The 12986-nt window shown below is 48.7% G+C and overlaps 1 protein-coding gene across 4 annotated transcripts in view; it reads right to left on the bottom strand.

The window, feature by feature from the left end:
• The window catches only part of PCDH19 (protocadherin 19), a 114608-nt gene extending 102348 nt beyond the window's left edge, over positions 1 to 12260 (bottom strand). For 2 of the 4 annotated variants that reach the window (XM_045805137.2, XM_087860386.1), the window contains exons 1-3: positions 8471 to 12260; positions 5605 to 5745; positions 4567 to 4894 (exon numbers count right to left, since the gene is read on the bottom strand). In XM_045805137.2, coding sequence (XP_045661093.1) covers positions 4567 to 4894; positions 5605 to 5745; positions 8471 to 10617 — 2616 coding nt within the window. In that variant the 5' untranslated portion in view covers positions 10618 to 12260. The remainder of the gene's footprint in view (positions 1 to 4566; positions 4895 to 5604; positions 5746 to 8470) is intronic. The other 2 variants (XM_045805134.2, XM_045805136.2) reach the window with 1 other exon arrangement.
• Positions 12261 to 12986: the final 726 nt, after the last annotated feature.

Genomic DNA, 12986 nt, shown 5'->3' with positions numbered 1-12986 from the left:
ATAGAGAGAATTCAAGATTGAGTTTGAAACCAAAACCTAAATCCCTATGCACATATGACTAGAATTCGGGAAGCTTTTGCTCACTATGACTCCCTCAGAGTGTCAGCTCAGAATCATTCAACATTAGAAGACTAAAATCTTAACATGCTTCACCAAAGAGACTGAATATCTGGGCCATTTGACCTATCCTAAAGGCAGGAAGAGGTCCCACCCCAAGTCTCCATTAGCAGTAGAAGAAATGAATTGCATCTTCCTCCAGCAATGATCACAGTCTGAGTGACAAAAGGGTAATGCACAGATGCTGATGTACAAAGGAGTAACACTTTCCAGCATCCAGGGGGTGCCCAGTAGGCACGCCTTCATTTTGTAAGATTGGAAGAAAAAGTATTTGCCATAATAAGGAGACTCAAAAAATGCTGGAATATTTTTAGAAAAATCTTAGCAAACTGGCAAAACTATTATTATTCTCTCTCCTCCATTCTCTTTCTTTTTCAATCTCTTTTCCCCTCTTTTCACTCTCCTCCCACCACACATGCATTCACTTATGCATATACTAAATCTATGGACTAAATATACCAGGATGCCAAGAAATGCAAATCTCACCCTTCAATTTAAAATATTAAGGGATAGCTCACATCACTAATTCTACAAAAATCTTCTGTAAACAGCAAAGACATCTTCCACTTTCCCTCCTCAGATTTGTGTACAAAACCACAAAATCCACATAGCTGATTTCCTGACCAACATCACAAGACTGGTAAATAACGATATGCTATTCTAGGCAAGACAGTCTCTGTGACACTAAAGGCTGAGTTCCAATTCCCCAGACTCGTGCTCCATTCCCTTTACCTTACCTACTAACTGCATTTAACATCACATTCCCTTTGGTTTCTAGAGCCAACAATGTTCAGATGTGGCTAGGTTTGCACATTGATGCAAAAGTTACCCTCTTGCAGGCCGCACCAAACCTTAGGAGCTCAACAGTAAGTCTACATATAAATGATAGCAGGGTTGCCAAGGAAGAAGCAGAAGGGGAGCACGAAGTCTACAAAGTAACATGTGGTTAGAAACTCTCTTGTATTGCTTGCAGGGAAATCACTGGGTGATCTTAGCTCCCCAACCAGACTGAACTCTCTGTGGGCAGATGCTGCATCTCATATTTATTTGGGATCCCCATGGTACCTGCCAGACAGCTGAGCACATTGGATTTTCTAATAATGCTTACAGATATCTAATGCCATGGTGATACGGTATGATGGAGTGCTGCAAGGGAAGAAGCTCTGACTCCTTTATTATGAGCCTTGTAACTGACTCTGCAGCTAACGAAACAGTGGGTTTGTCACAAGGTAGCCCAGCAGAGAAACCTAATGTGCAGTGCTTTGGTCCCAGTCTGGAGAGTAATAATGTAACATATGCTCAGAAAAGAAATGTTATCCTGAATTGAATTGACCTGTTTACTTGTCTGTCTCCTTGTAAACTCCCTAGGGTCAAGGATCAAGTGTTTTATTTTTGGATCCTGGGCAAGTAGTACAGTGTCTAGCACATTCTAAGTGTGTGACAAATGCTATTGGGGTTAATTAATGAACAAATAAAAGAATGGTTTGATGAAATAATGTAAAGAAAAATGTAAGTGACGTTAAGATTCAATACAGAAATCTCCACTGAATCTCATTTTTATCACATCATAGCACTCACCACTCTGTTATAACTTCTTAATAAATAGTGGTTTCTTGGATGGATTAATTAATTAATAAGAAAATACAAAGAGAAGGTAGGAAATACATCAGGATATTACTATCCTAGGAACGGAGAATATCCTATTGAACGCAATAGTAGCAGGAATCATTCCATACTGCAAATCACCTATTTGTTTGCTTGTCTCCCCTGTTAGAATGTACATTCCTTGAGACGACAAAACATCTTTTTTATTTCTATAACACCAGAGCCTAGAGCAGAAAAAAGTGTACCTTCAATAAGTATTAGCTGAATGTATGAATCAACCATTCTTGCTCTTCTGTAGATTTCACTGTACTTAAGTATTCTCCCTAGTCCTCGTTCAGGGGCTTATGATATGGAAAGAAAAGGAGAAGTGTCATTTTCCCCATGCATAACTTTGTGACAGATGCAGGTTAAAATGGCCTGATTAATGCTCAGTTGTGAGAGGGTCTCTCCTCTCTGGATGGGTTTGTCAGCTGAACTCACAGGACTGCGTCTAGTACACACTGCCTTGGCCCTTGACTAGCCCTAGACACTACATCTCTCTGTGATTTTGTTAAATAAGGAGAGCATGGGGCTTTGTGAGTTGGGGAGAGGATCAGAATTCAGACTTTCAATGGCTTTCCTGAATAATTGAAGCAATATTTTATTTCATTCCGCCTATAGGAGAATCAAAAAGAACACCAAGATCTTTGGTAAACCACGCAGGCACAGTCATATATGTCTCCCGCCCCCTCTAAGTATCTCATAAGCACCAGGGCCCACATTTCTCTAGTGCCTTGAATTGATTCCAGAAATAATCACCAAGCCCTCAGATGATTATTCTTTTGTCTATCTCCACAGGCAATAGCAGTCAGCACCTGAACCCACAACCTCACCATCTTTCACCTCCATTGTTTAATGTCCAATATGGATACTCCAATCACACCACTTTGTAGGTGTTATCTTTATAAAACCAACTTAAATTTCCCTTTAGTTACAGTGACTATGGGGTGACACTCGGGTGTGCAGGCCGTTATAAATAATTCTCCAATTATTGTCGAGTGAAGAGATCCATGATTCAGGGAACGTGTATGTGTCATACCCTTTACATTACACAAAATCATATTATTCCTCGGACCAACCTTGCATGGTAGATGTGCCCATTTTGTAGATGAGGAAACAGAGACTCAGAGGGATTCCATACCAAGAGGTGTCCTCCAGATTCAAAATCATGTTCTACCTGATTCCACCACATTACACTACCTCTTCCTCTCTGTTGCTGAACTTAGTAGTCCACAAGTAGTCCTCCAAAAAGTCTGTGATCTAGTTCCTAGTAGTATATACTGCTATCCATAATTATAACTGTGCCTCTGTAGCATGATATTAGATTTTCAATAAATCCTTATTTATAGATTTATAGACTGAAAATATCGGTGCTTTTGTTGCTGGCAGAAGATCATTGGTTTCTCATTAAAAGCATTGCTGTTTGGTCCAATTACTTCTGATGAGAATGATTTTTCAGGAAACTAGGAAAAGCAATTGATTCAAGTAGTCCTAAAACCCTCTGCCCTATGAAATTGATACAAATACTATAAGACCATTTTACATTCATCATAGCCTAGGTATGTCAGGCTGAATTATTTCTGAGGCAGGAAGGTGTCACTGAAACAGCACTTGCCAGAGAGTTTATAGAGCCCTGCCATCTAGTCTCTCCCCTGTTCCCTCCCTCCCCCCCTCCCTCTCTCTCTCCATCTCCCTCTTCTTCTCCCTCCCTATCCCCCTCCTTTCTCTGTGTGTCTCTCCATGCCCTGCTCCGTGAGTCTGAACAACTCCCTTACCGTCTCTGGACTCTGTTTCATCTACTGAAGGGCAATCTATCAAGATAACTATTGCAAGGATCAAAGGAGACAATGGTTGTGCAGGTGGTTCAAAAAATGTGAAAGTGCCTTACAAATACACAGTATTCCTTTCAATAGTGGCCTGGAAGAGGGTATAATGCCTCCCAGTGCATCAAATTTCCAACCAAAGAGGGACTTAAGCAATTCATGGGAAAATGAAACCAACTTAAGAACTGTTACTTATAGCCTTCCACCCACACACCCACCCACCATCATCCATGTTATCACCCTACACCCTGAAATATTTCAAGAGCCAGCAAACATTGGACCACATAGTGTTTAAAAAATGCTTCTGTTTGAAAACATTCATACCTGGTAAAAGGAAACAGAGCTAACTCAAATCATAGTTTATTTCTGAAATGTTCATTATTAGTGACAATTCCCACCTCCTAGTTTGTCAAACATTACCTTAAGAACTACCAAGAAATGGCAAAGTGGCTTTTTAATTTTTTTGTTTGCCTCCCTTAAACAGCCCATCCATATTTTTGGCAGGGCACACATATGGCCAAAGAAAAAGCAAAAAGGGGCTTCAGGAAGCTGACTCACTCTCGCGCTGGGAAATTGGCCCCTGAGCATTCCAGGGTTCACCCATCTTTAACACTACTTGTTGACTCCTTCTCCGCCACTTTAACTGGAATGCTGGAATCACTGGCTGGCAAACATACTGCATTTGCAACAGGTGGAGCAAATTCATATTATGCCAGAACACCGTAGGGAGATTTCAAAGGCACAACCCGTTGAGCTCTCACTCCCAACATCCACCCCTACAAGGCCAAATATGTTGGGTTACCCTTTTCCCCAAGAGACCCTGGTAGCAAACCCTGACTACAAATTGGGCTTAGGCAGAGAAGTTCTCCCCACCCCTACCAGGGAGTTCTCCAGCCTAGAAGCCTAAGCGGTGTGTGGAGGGGGGGAGCAGCATGGGAAAGAGATCTGGGAGGACCTGACAGAGCCTCTTAGCCACACTCACCTCAGGCAGAGGCACACCATTGATGATCAAGTCTGGCTGCTGGGGGCCCTGGCTGTTGAAAGAGTGATGATAGATGTGGTTGGCGCTGGTATTGCGGGTATTCTGGTTCTCCACATTCAGGAAAGTGCTCTCTGAGCGGCGGCAGCCCAGGGGCAGTGTCTGCTGGTGGTAGTCGAAATAGTTGAGGGAGGAGGTCAGGGAGGAGCAACTGACAACGTTCATCTTGTCTGTCTCCTCCACATCCCGGGGTACCAGACGGATGTCATTTTTACTGATTTTTTTCTTCTTGCTTGATTTCTTTTGATGCCCATAGGAATACTCAGCGATTCTGTGTGACCAAAAAAAAAAAAAAAAAAAAAAAAGGCAACATGTATTGCTAATGCCCTCCTAAACCATGCATTGATTAATAAATATTAAGCACCCCAGAGGGCTGCACCCCATCTCTGCTCCACCTTCTTATTCTGGTGCATTACATCATCGGGTTTCTCCCTGTGCTTTTTACATGTGAACACAAGCTAAGGGCCATACAGTTTTAATATTAAACACACAAACCTCCCATTCCTCCATCCTCCCAAAAAATGTTTCTATACTTTGATTGTGGAATTTCTCATAGTGAGTGGCTATTTAGCAAAGGTGGGGAGGACAGGGAAAGTTGAGCCTATGGGAGAGAAAGCATGAAAATGCTCAAATCTGGAGCTCCCCTGGAACCCAAAGGAACCCCTGGGTGAAATAAGAAGCAAGTATTAATTTAACAGAAGAGGAGATAGAAGGAATTAAAAAATAACCTCCTTTCCAGTTCCTCCAGGCATTTGCCATGTGGTGAACACTCTCAGTCAGGTTCCTCTTTGACTGACCTGATGAGTTTTGCACTGGGGTAGGAGATCAAACCCCATCCTTTGACATACACTCAGCATCTCTCTTCCACACCCTCCTGCCCCCTGCCCTAGTCCTACTCCCTTCTATTCCCCACCCTACCCCCTCCTCTCCTGGAGAAATAGGATAGCCAAACCCATTTGAATGAGGGGAAGTGCTTTTTACCTCTTTCCCCTTAGGCTCACTTTCTCCTCTGCCTTTTTGTCTTGCTCCTTGCTAATGGGAGAAACCGAGATGCAATGCAGACACTTGCTGTTTTGTCCTTTTATAAAACAGCCGAGGAGACAAGTGATGGTTAAACAATTACTGCAAAGGAATTTAAAGGTTAGTGCATTTCAGCATCCTTCTCCATTCAGGTGTACCTACAAGCAGCTGTGCTGCAACTGGAACATAAAGAGCTCAATTTAATTAACACTGACACAGTGCACCAAAGACACCAAGCATTCAGAGACTTGTCAAAAGAAATACATTAAAACTTAGCCAGATTCTCAAAGTCATTTATTACTTTGCATATAATGATTCACCTTATTGTTTGAAAATTCAATTTCTGGGCAATAATCAGCAAAAACAATCAGGTTAATAAATAATACAGGTTGATCTTTACAGGGGAAAGACTATGCCTGTATTCTCGTTCAACAAAGCTAATTGTCTGAATATAAAAAGGGAGCCCAATTCAGCAGCAATTGCAGATCACCTCGCAAGTCTCATAAATGAATGCAGTTGAGGAAGAGGCTCAGGAGGGGCTGAGAAAAGGAAACCTCTTGTCTAATATATGGGAAGACAGGCTTTTGAATTTTAGGTTTCTAAAACGTCTAGGCGTACAGGGAGATTGCATATTTCCAGAGGCAAATTCTTACTCTGTCCCGGGGATGTTCCTAGGGCTGAGCAGTTACATTCCCCTCGCCCTTTCCCTCTGTGTTCAGGCAGACTTGCAGTGATGGCAAGCTGATGCTACTGGAGTTTGAGAGCAGATAAAATCCCAAAGACCCCAGGACTAGGATTTATTTTCTTCTCTAATCTGTTTACAGAATCAATGGGAAGTTTTAATGATTTTGTTTACCCATGATGGGTAAGTTTGGCAATGCCCCGTCCAATTACTTGGCTGAGGCATTCACTGAGAAGCCCTTTCTGTATTGACCAATTATTTAATTAAACTGTACTTCATGAATCCCAAACCATCATAGGGAACAGAGCTCTTTACAAAATACACATGTGAGTGAAGTTGGAGAACACTGAAATTATCTTTTTTCTTTTTTTAATTTCAAATGCTCTCTTCCCTGTTTAATGATCTCCCTGGCAAGCTCTCAGAAAGAGCTCTCACTTCTAGTCATACATCACCAAGAAGTGGCAAAGCCTTCACTATCTTTATTTCAAGATGATTTCTTTTTCATCAAGAAAAGGGTCTTATACATTTACTTTACACTAAGGAAATGGCTTAAAAAGAGTCCACTCTATCATTATCTCCATATAAATAAAATTTTACAGACCCTGCATTTTTCTCCTATAAAAATCGCCACTGGCAGTCACAGGTTTCAAAGGTAAGAGAAATATTAATTTCCATTTCTCCCATCTGAAATGAATCAGAGCTGAAGGAAAGTCACGGCCATTTCACTAGTAACAGGATTAAAGCATTTATGAGGCATTGCAGCTGCTCTTTTATGGCACCTGATTGATATTCATGTGTGGTTAGCATTTGTCTACTAACTTGTGTAACGCAGAGAATAGTAAAAGGGAAACAATAATTGCATGGCTGTTACATATTCAGGGGGCTCTGATTCACAGAAGTGTGCATTTCAGATGGTGTCAAATACAAATTGGACCTACAGGAACATATTTTGACTGATTAACATGCAAGCACAGATGGCACAAAAGACACACTGGATGTGTAGGTGTGTTGAAAGCACACACACACCTTGGTTGCAAACAGCAGCATCATTCAATTTCAGCAAACTAAAGAAACAACTTTTTTTTTTCAACCGTTTCGATGAGACACTGCTGGAAAAAAATTACATGTATTATCCTAAATTGGACTCCAGAAATACTTAGACTTATTTGTTCTGTCCAATTGTAAGAAAGGGCTTCAACAAGACCCTCTGTGTTTATCAGGAAATCTTTTTTAAAAAAATACTACTTGTCATTCCAGTTTCTGCGTTTCTATTCTCATCCCCCCCTCACACACACACACACACACACACCCTACATACGCTTCAAGAGAAACTGTAACACAATAGCCCATAGTGACATCCACTGGTAGGGACCAGATCTTAATGCCACAGCTGAATCCCACATTACAGAAAAACACCATCAGCTTCAGAAGATTGCTATTTTTACTGCAACATCTGGAAGTGAAGTCCTATCCCTTATTGGGATGTTTGGTCTCTACCCCACCAACCAACCAGATATGTGAAAACGTGAATGACTGGTAGAATTTCACCTTACATAGCCAGATGTTTGAGGAATGGATACAAAACAAGCCAAGAAAACACTTTTAAAAAACACTAGTCACCTGCTTTCCCACACATTCCTGTTTTCTCTTCCCTCAACTCTCTGTTTCCTACCTTAGACACCTACTCACAGGCTCTCTTCAGTTTATCCCTACAACAGGACCGGACAAGTACCAGCACTACCTCTCCTTTCAGTATCTGTCCCCAAAACACTGTGCCCCTGAAATCAAGTGTGGACTTGGCGTTGGTGGTTCTGCTGAAAATTGACTCTCTCTCTCTCATTTTTTTCCTGCCATAACTTCATGGAGACAGCTGCGCAAATTTTAAAATGATAATTGCTTTCCTGCTCATCATCATTATGTGACAGAATCCACCACTCAAACAGTAAATGATTGTCTTCCAGCAAATTGTCAGATCAAAAGAATTGATCAACTTGGACTACCACAAACTTGCCCCCCTCCAAAAAGAAGCGCAGTATGTACACAGCATGCATTTAAGTAAGAAACAAAAGCACTCGGATTTTCACACAGAGACACAGATACACTTTATTCATCCAAGACAAAGGAAAGAAAAAAAGTTGGCTCTACCTGCAGTTGTAGGTCCGGATCTCTTTGTTGTCTCGCTTGCACTTGATTGCCACGAAGATCATAGTGACAAAGAGGATGCCGGCAATGGAGCCCAGGGCGATAATGAAAATCAGGGACAAGTTCACCGAGCCCATTGACTCTTGGGCATCAAGAGCAGGGGACAGGTAGATTAGGACTAGTGCAGAGGCGGAGAGAGATGTCTTGCCATGGTCGCGGGCCACCACAATAAGCTCATAAGAAGCCTTTGAGCTCTCGCCAAAGGTGCGAGTTGTTCTGACTTCGCCATTGACCTGATCTATTTCAAAGAAGCCGCGGTCGCCCTCGGTCATGTCGTAGGTGACCCGGCCGTTCTCACCCTCATCGTAGTCGTCTGCTTTGACGACGGTCACCAGATAGCCTATGCCAGAGTTGCGGGGGATGTAGACCTCGGCAGTGCCGTTGATCAAGGGTGGGGCCGTGATGACCGGAGTATTATCGTTGACGTCGAGGATGATGACCCGAACCGTGGCGTTGCTCTGCAGCGAAGGCAGGCCTCCATCCTTGGCCAGAACCTTGAATTCGAATGCCTTGGTCTGCTCGTGGTTGAACGATCGAAGCGCGTAGATGTCGCCCGAGTTGGGGTTGATGGAGACATAGGTGAAGACAGGCATGTCCCGCACCTGCGACGGCACAATCTGGTAGGAGACACTGCCATTGAGACCCAGGTCGGGGTCTCGGGCCGACACGGAAAGCAGGTAGGCGCCAGGTGTGTTGTTCTCCTGCACAATGACCTGGTAGTAAGGCTTGGAAAAGTGCGGGTGGTTGTCGTTTTCGTCGGTTATTCGAACAGTAAAAGACTTGGCACTCTGCAGCATTGGCACACCGCCGTCGCGCGCCTGGATCGTTAAGTTGTACTGGTCATGCTGCTCGCGGTCCAGCCGTCCGTCCACCAGGATAGTGGAGAAGCTCTCATACTCCTGCAGCCGAAAGGGCACGTTGCCCAGCAAACGGCACTGCACGCGCCCATTGAGTCCCGAGTCTCGATCAGACACCCGCACCAGGGCAATCACGTAGCCCGGGGGGGCGCTCTCGCTTACCTCCACCAGCTCGCTGTTAACTGACAGCAGGTTGATGACCGGCGGGTTGTCATTGGTGTCGAGAACGCTGACGGTCACCTTGCAGTGTGCCGGGATGGAGTTGGGCCCCAGGTCTTTGGCCTGCACGTCCAGTTCGTACACGTGGCCCTCTTCATAATCTAGAGCACCGGTGACTGTGACCAGGCCGCTGTGTGGGTCGATCTGGAAGAGCTCGCGCGTACGGTCGTTGACATAGCCGTAGAAGGAGTAGACCACCTGGCCATTGGTGCCCTCGTCTGGGTCGCTGGCATTGAGGCGGATGACTGGTGTATTGGGAGGTGAGTTTTCTGGCACGCTCACTGCATAGGTGGACTCGCCAAACACCGGGTTGTTGTCATTGGAATCGGTCACCTTGATGCTGAGACCAACAGTGCCCAGATGCGGTGGGTCGCCGCCGTCGAGTGCGGTGATTCGAAAGCTGTAGTGCGACTGTGTCTCGCGATCCAGACTCTTCTCCACCACAAGTTCCGCAAAGCGTGAGCCATCGCCGCGCGTCTTGATCTCGAGGCCAAACAGCTCGTTAGGGGTTAGCTCATATGTCTGCACGCCAAAGCTGCCCGAGTCGGGGTCATAGGCGCTGTCCAGCGGGATGCGCGTGCCGGGACTAGCTGCCTCTGAGATCTCCAGCTCGATCTGGGCCGCTGGGAAGCTGGGCGCGTTGTCGTTCAGGTCCTTGATCTCCACCTTAATCACGCATATCTCCATTGAGCTAGACATGACCTCGAGCGAGATGATGCACTTGGGGCTCTGGCGGCACAGGAGGTCGCGGTCGATCTTCTGCTTGGTGACAAGCAGGCCCGAACTGGGGTTAATGTCCACCAGGTGCGGAGCTGAATTGGACACCACACGGAAGGCAGAGGCCTGCCGTGGATCCAGAGCAAAGCCCGCCTCGCGTGCGTCCTTGGCCACGTTAGCGATCACCGTCCCGGCGCGCTGCTCCTCTTCTACCGAGTACTTGAGGTTAATGAGGGCGGCTGCCTGCGTCCACAGTACGGCCAAGAGCAGCAGCACCGGCAGCAGGAGCGACTCCATGGCTGCGCGGGGCTCTGCCTGGCCTCGCCTCTCCACACCCCTCCGAGGCCGACGCCGCCGGCGCTCCAGCTTTCCGCTGACTCGGGCCGCCTGTTGAGCGCGCCCCGGGGCCCCGGAGGCCTCGGGAGGAGTCCCGCCCAGGGCGGCCCGGCGGCGCGGGGGAGATACCCGCGCCGGCTCCAATGCTGAGGTTGCAGCAGACTCGGAGGGGGTTGGCGGGGGGCCCGGGGGCTCCGGGGGGCCAAGGGAGCGCCACGCGGCCCCGAGCCCCCTCCCTCCAGCCCGGCTACTCAGTTTTCCCCCTTCAAAGTTAGCCGGGCGCGACTGGCCGCAGCGGCGCAGGGCTGCGGATTCGAAGCCGTCTGAGCTGCCTAGTCGACGGAAGGCTGAGTCTGGACCGCACTTGGGGCAAAGACCGGGAGGGCCGTGGGGGTGCAGCCTCTCAGGCACTACCCAGCCCGCCGCGGCGCACCGGCACTGGGGCTCCGGAACGCGTTGTCTGTGCACCTGGCATGCGCAAAGACCTCCCCCCAGCTCTTCTGGCTCGCTGCGGAGAGAGAACCCGCCTGGAACGCGCCCTCTGAGGTCCGGGGGGGGGGCACGCTGGCCTTTTCAAGGTCTGTTGGGGAGAAAGGATGATCAAAGGTGGGACTTTGAGTTGCTGTCAAGCGCCTCAGGCTCCCGGGTATCCAGCTGAGCCGGATGGCGGTCCAGGGGCCAGCAGAAGGGGGAGGGGAGAGAGGGAGGCTGCTGAGACGAGAGCTTGCTCCCTCCCGCCGAGGTTGGCTTCAGAAGGCTTGGGGGGCGCGTCTGTCCAGGATGGGAGGTGGGCGCGGGGTCCCCTCCACAGAGCAGCTGTACTGCGGGCGTTTGCGTCTTGGAAATCAAAGTTACCAACGCAGCCCGAGCCTCCACGTCAAGTTTGTGAAAACGGGGCGATGGCGATTTATCAACGTCCAGTCTTTCCAATGGCCCGGGGTGGGGGGCGGGGAATGGGGAAGAGGGGAGGGAAAGCGACAACAGTACCGGCCAGGAGAGGCGGGGCCGCTGCCGCGGGTACCCGGGGCTTCACCTCCTCCCTTCGTCTAGGCTGGGGTGTCTCTCTGAGGGCCGCCGCTGCCGCCGCTGCCGCCGCCGCCGCCGCTGTGGGAAGAAATCCTCCTAGCTCAGTCGAATGTCGCTGAGGTCCGCCTCGGCAGCTGCCACGGTCGACGGTTATGTCGCCGCCAAAGTTTACTTGCGGGAGCGTCTTGATTCCATCCTCCCAGAGAGGCGCTGGCCGCGCTGCGTTTGGGCTCCCTGCCTCCCGGACGCTCTCGCGCTTGGGAGGTCTGTCTTGCTCGCTTTCTGTCAGGCTGTGTGTGAAAGTGCGAGAGAGGAAGAGTGTGTGGTGAGGGGAGTGTGAGTGTGGAGTGTGAGCGAGCAGGGGTGGGAGGTTTCGGATCTCCGATGAATGCACTCAGCCGGAATGCCGCCGAGCGTAACGCGCCAAGGGCCTGCGCCAGGCTAGGGACGCGAGTGCCACTGCCCTCTGGGCAAGTCCGACATGGTGTGCTGGAGCTGTGCTGCCATCCGCGCCCGCTGGTCCGTCTCCCCCTGCGCCCGCCACCGCCGCTACTGCTGCTGCTGCTCCTCCCGATGCCGCAAACTACTGGCGGTGGAGTCTGGAGAGAGCCAGAGAGAGCCCGAGCTGCCGAGCCGGGCTACGCCAGGCGCTGGCCAATCAGCGCACCGCCCAGCGGGCTCTGGGCTTGGGGCGGGGCCAAGGCGCTGGGGGGGGCGGGGCTGGGCGGGGCCAGCCGGAAACTTACACACTGGCGGGACCAAGTGGTACCCCGGGCCGGAGGAGCCGGGCGGGAGTCTGAGGAGGCCCGGCGGGCAGGGCAGGCGGGGGCAAGAGGACTGGGTGAAGTGGGGAGGGGGCTGTGCTGGCGATGCTGCTGAGCATCCCCGGGAACTGCGCGCCAGTCTCTGTTTGTAGATTGCAGAAAAGATGAGGATTTGATTTTCTCGGCGTGTTCATCACACTCATATATGCTCATATCTCGAATATAATATTCATACTTACATTCTTTCTCTCTTCACCCCCTCCTCCTCCCTCTTTGTCTCTTCACCCTGGGTTTTGTCTGTCTGCCTCTCTGCCTTCCTCTCCTCTCCTCGGGTTTTGGAAGGAAAAAGGAAAGGAGAAAGCGCCCCCAAGGTGGTCATTCGTCCGGCCCTTGGCCGGTGAGTCTTCACCTCAGCTGAGAACCGCGGCAGCCATCCTCCCGGACCGTCACCTCCATCCGTCTTTCCCCGGCGAACACAGCACTTATTCTCCCAGAGCAGGGCCCTTGGCCCGGTTCGGTTCGCTCTTGTCCGTTGCTTGT

The sequence above is a fragment of the Ursus americanus genome, chromosome X, assembly GCF_024610735.1.
Source record: "Ursus americanus isolate L20-20 chromosome X, mUrsAme1.1.p, whole genome shotgun sequence".
Classification (NCBI taxonomy): Eukaryota; Metazoa; Chordata; class Mammalia; order Carnivora; family Ursidae; genus Ursus; species Ursus americanus.
This window is presented reverse-complemented; position numbering and strand designations above follow the sequence as displayed.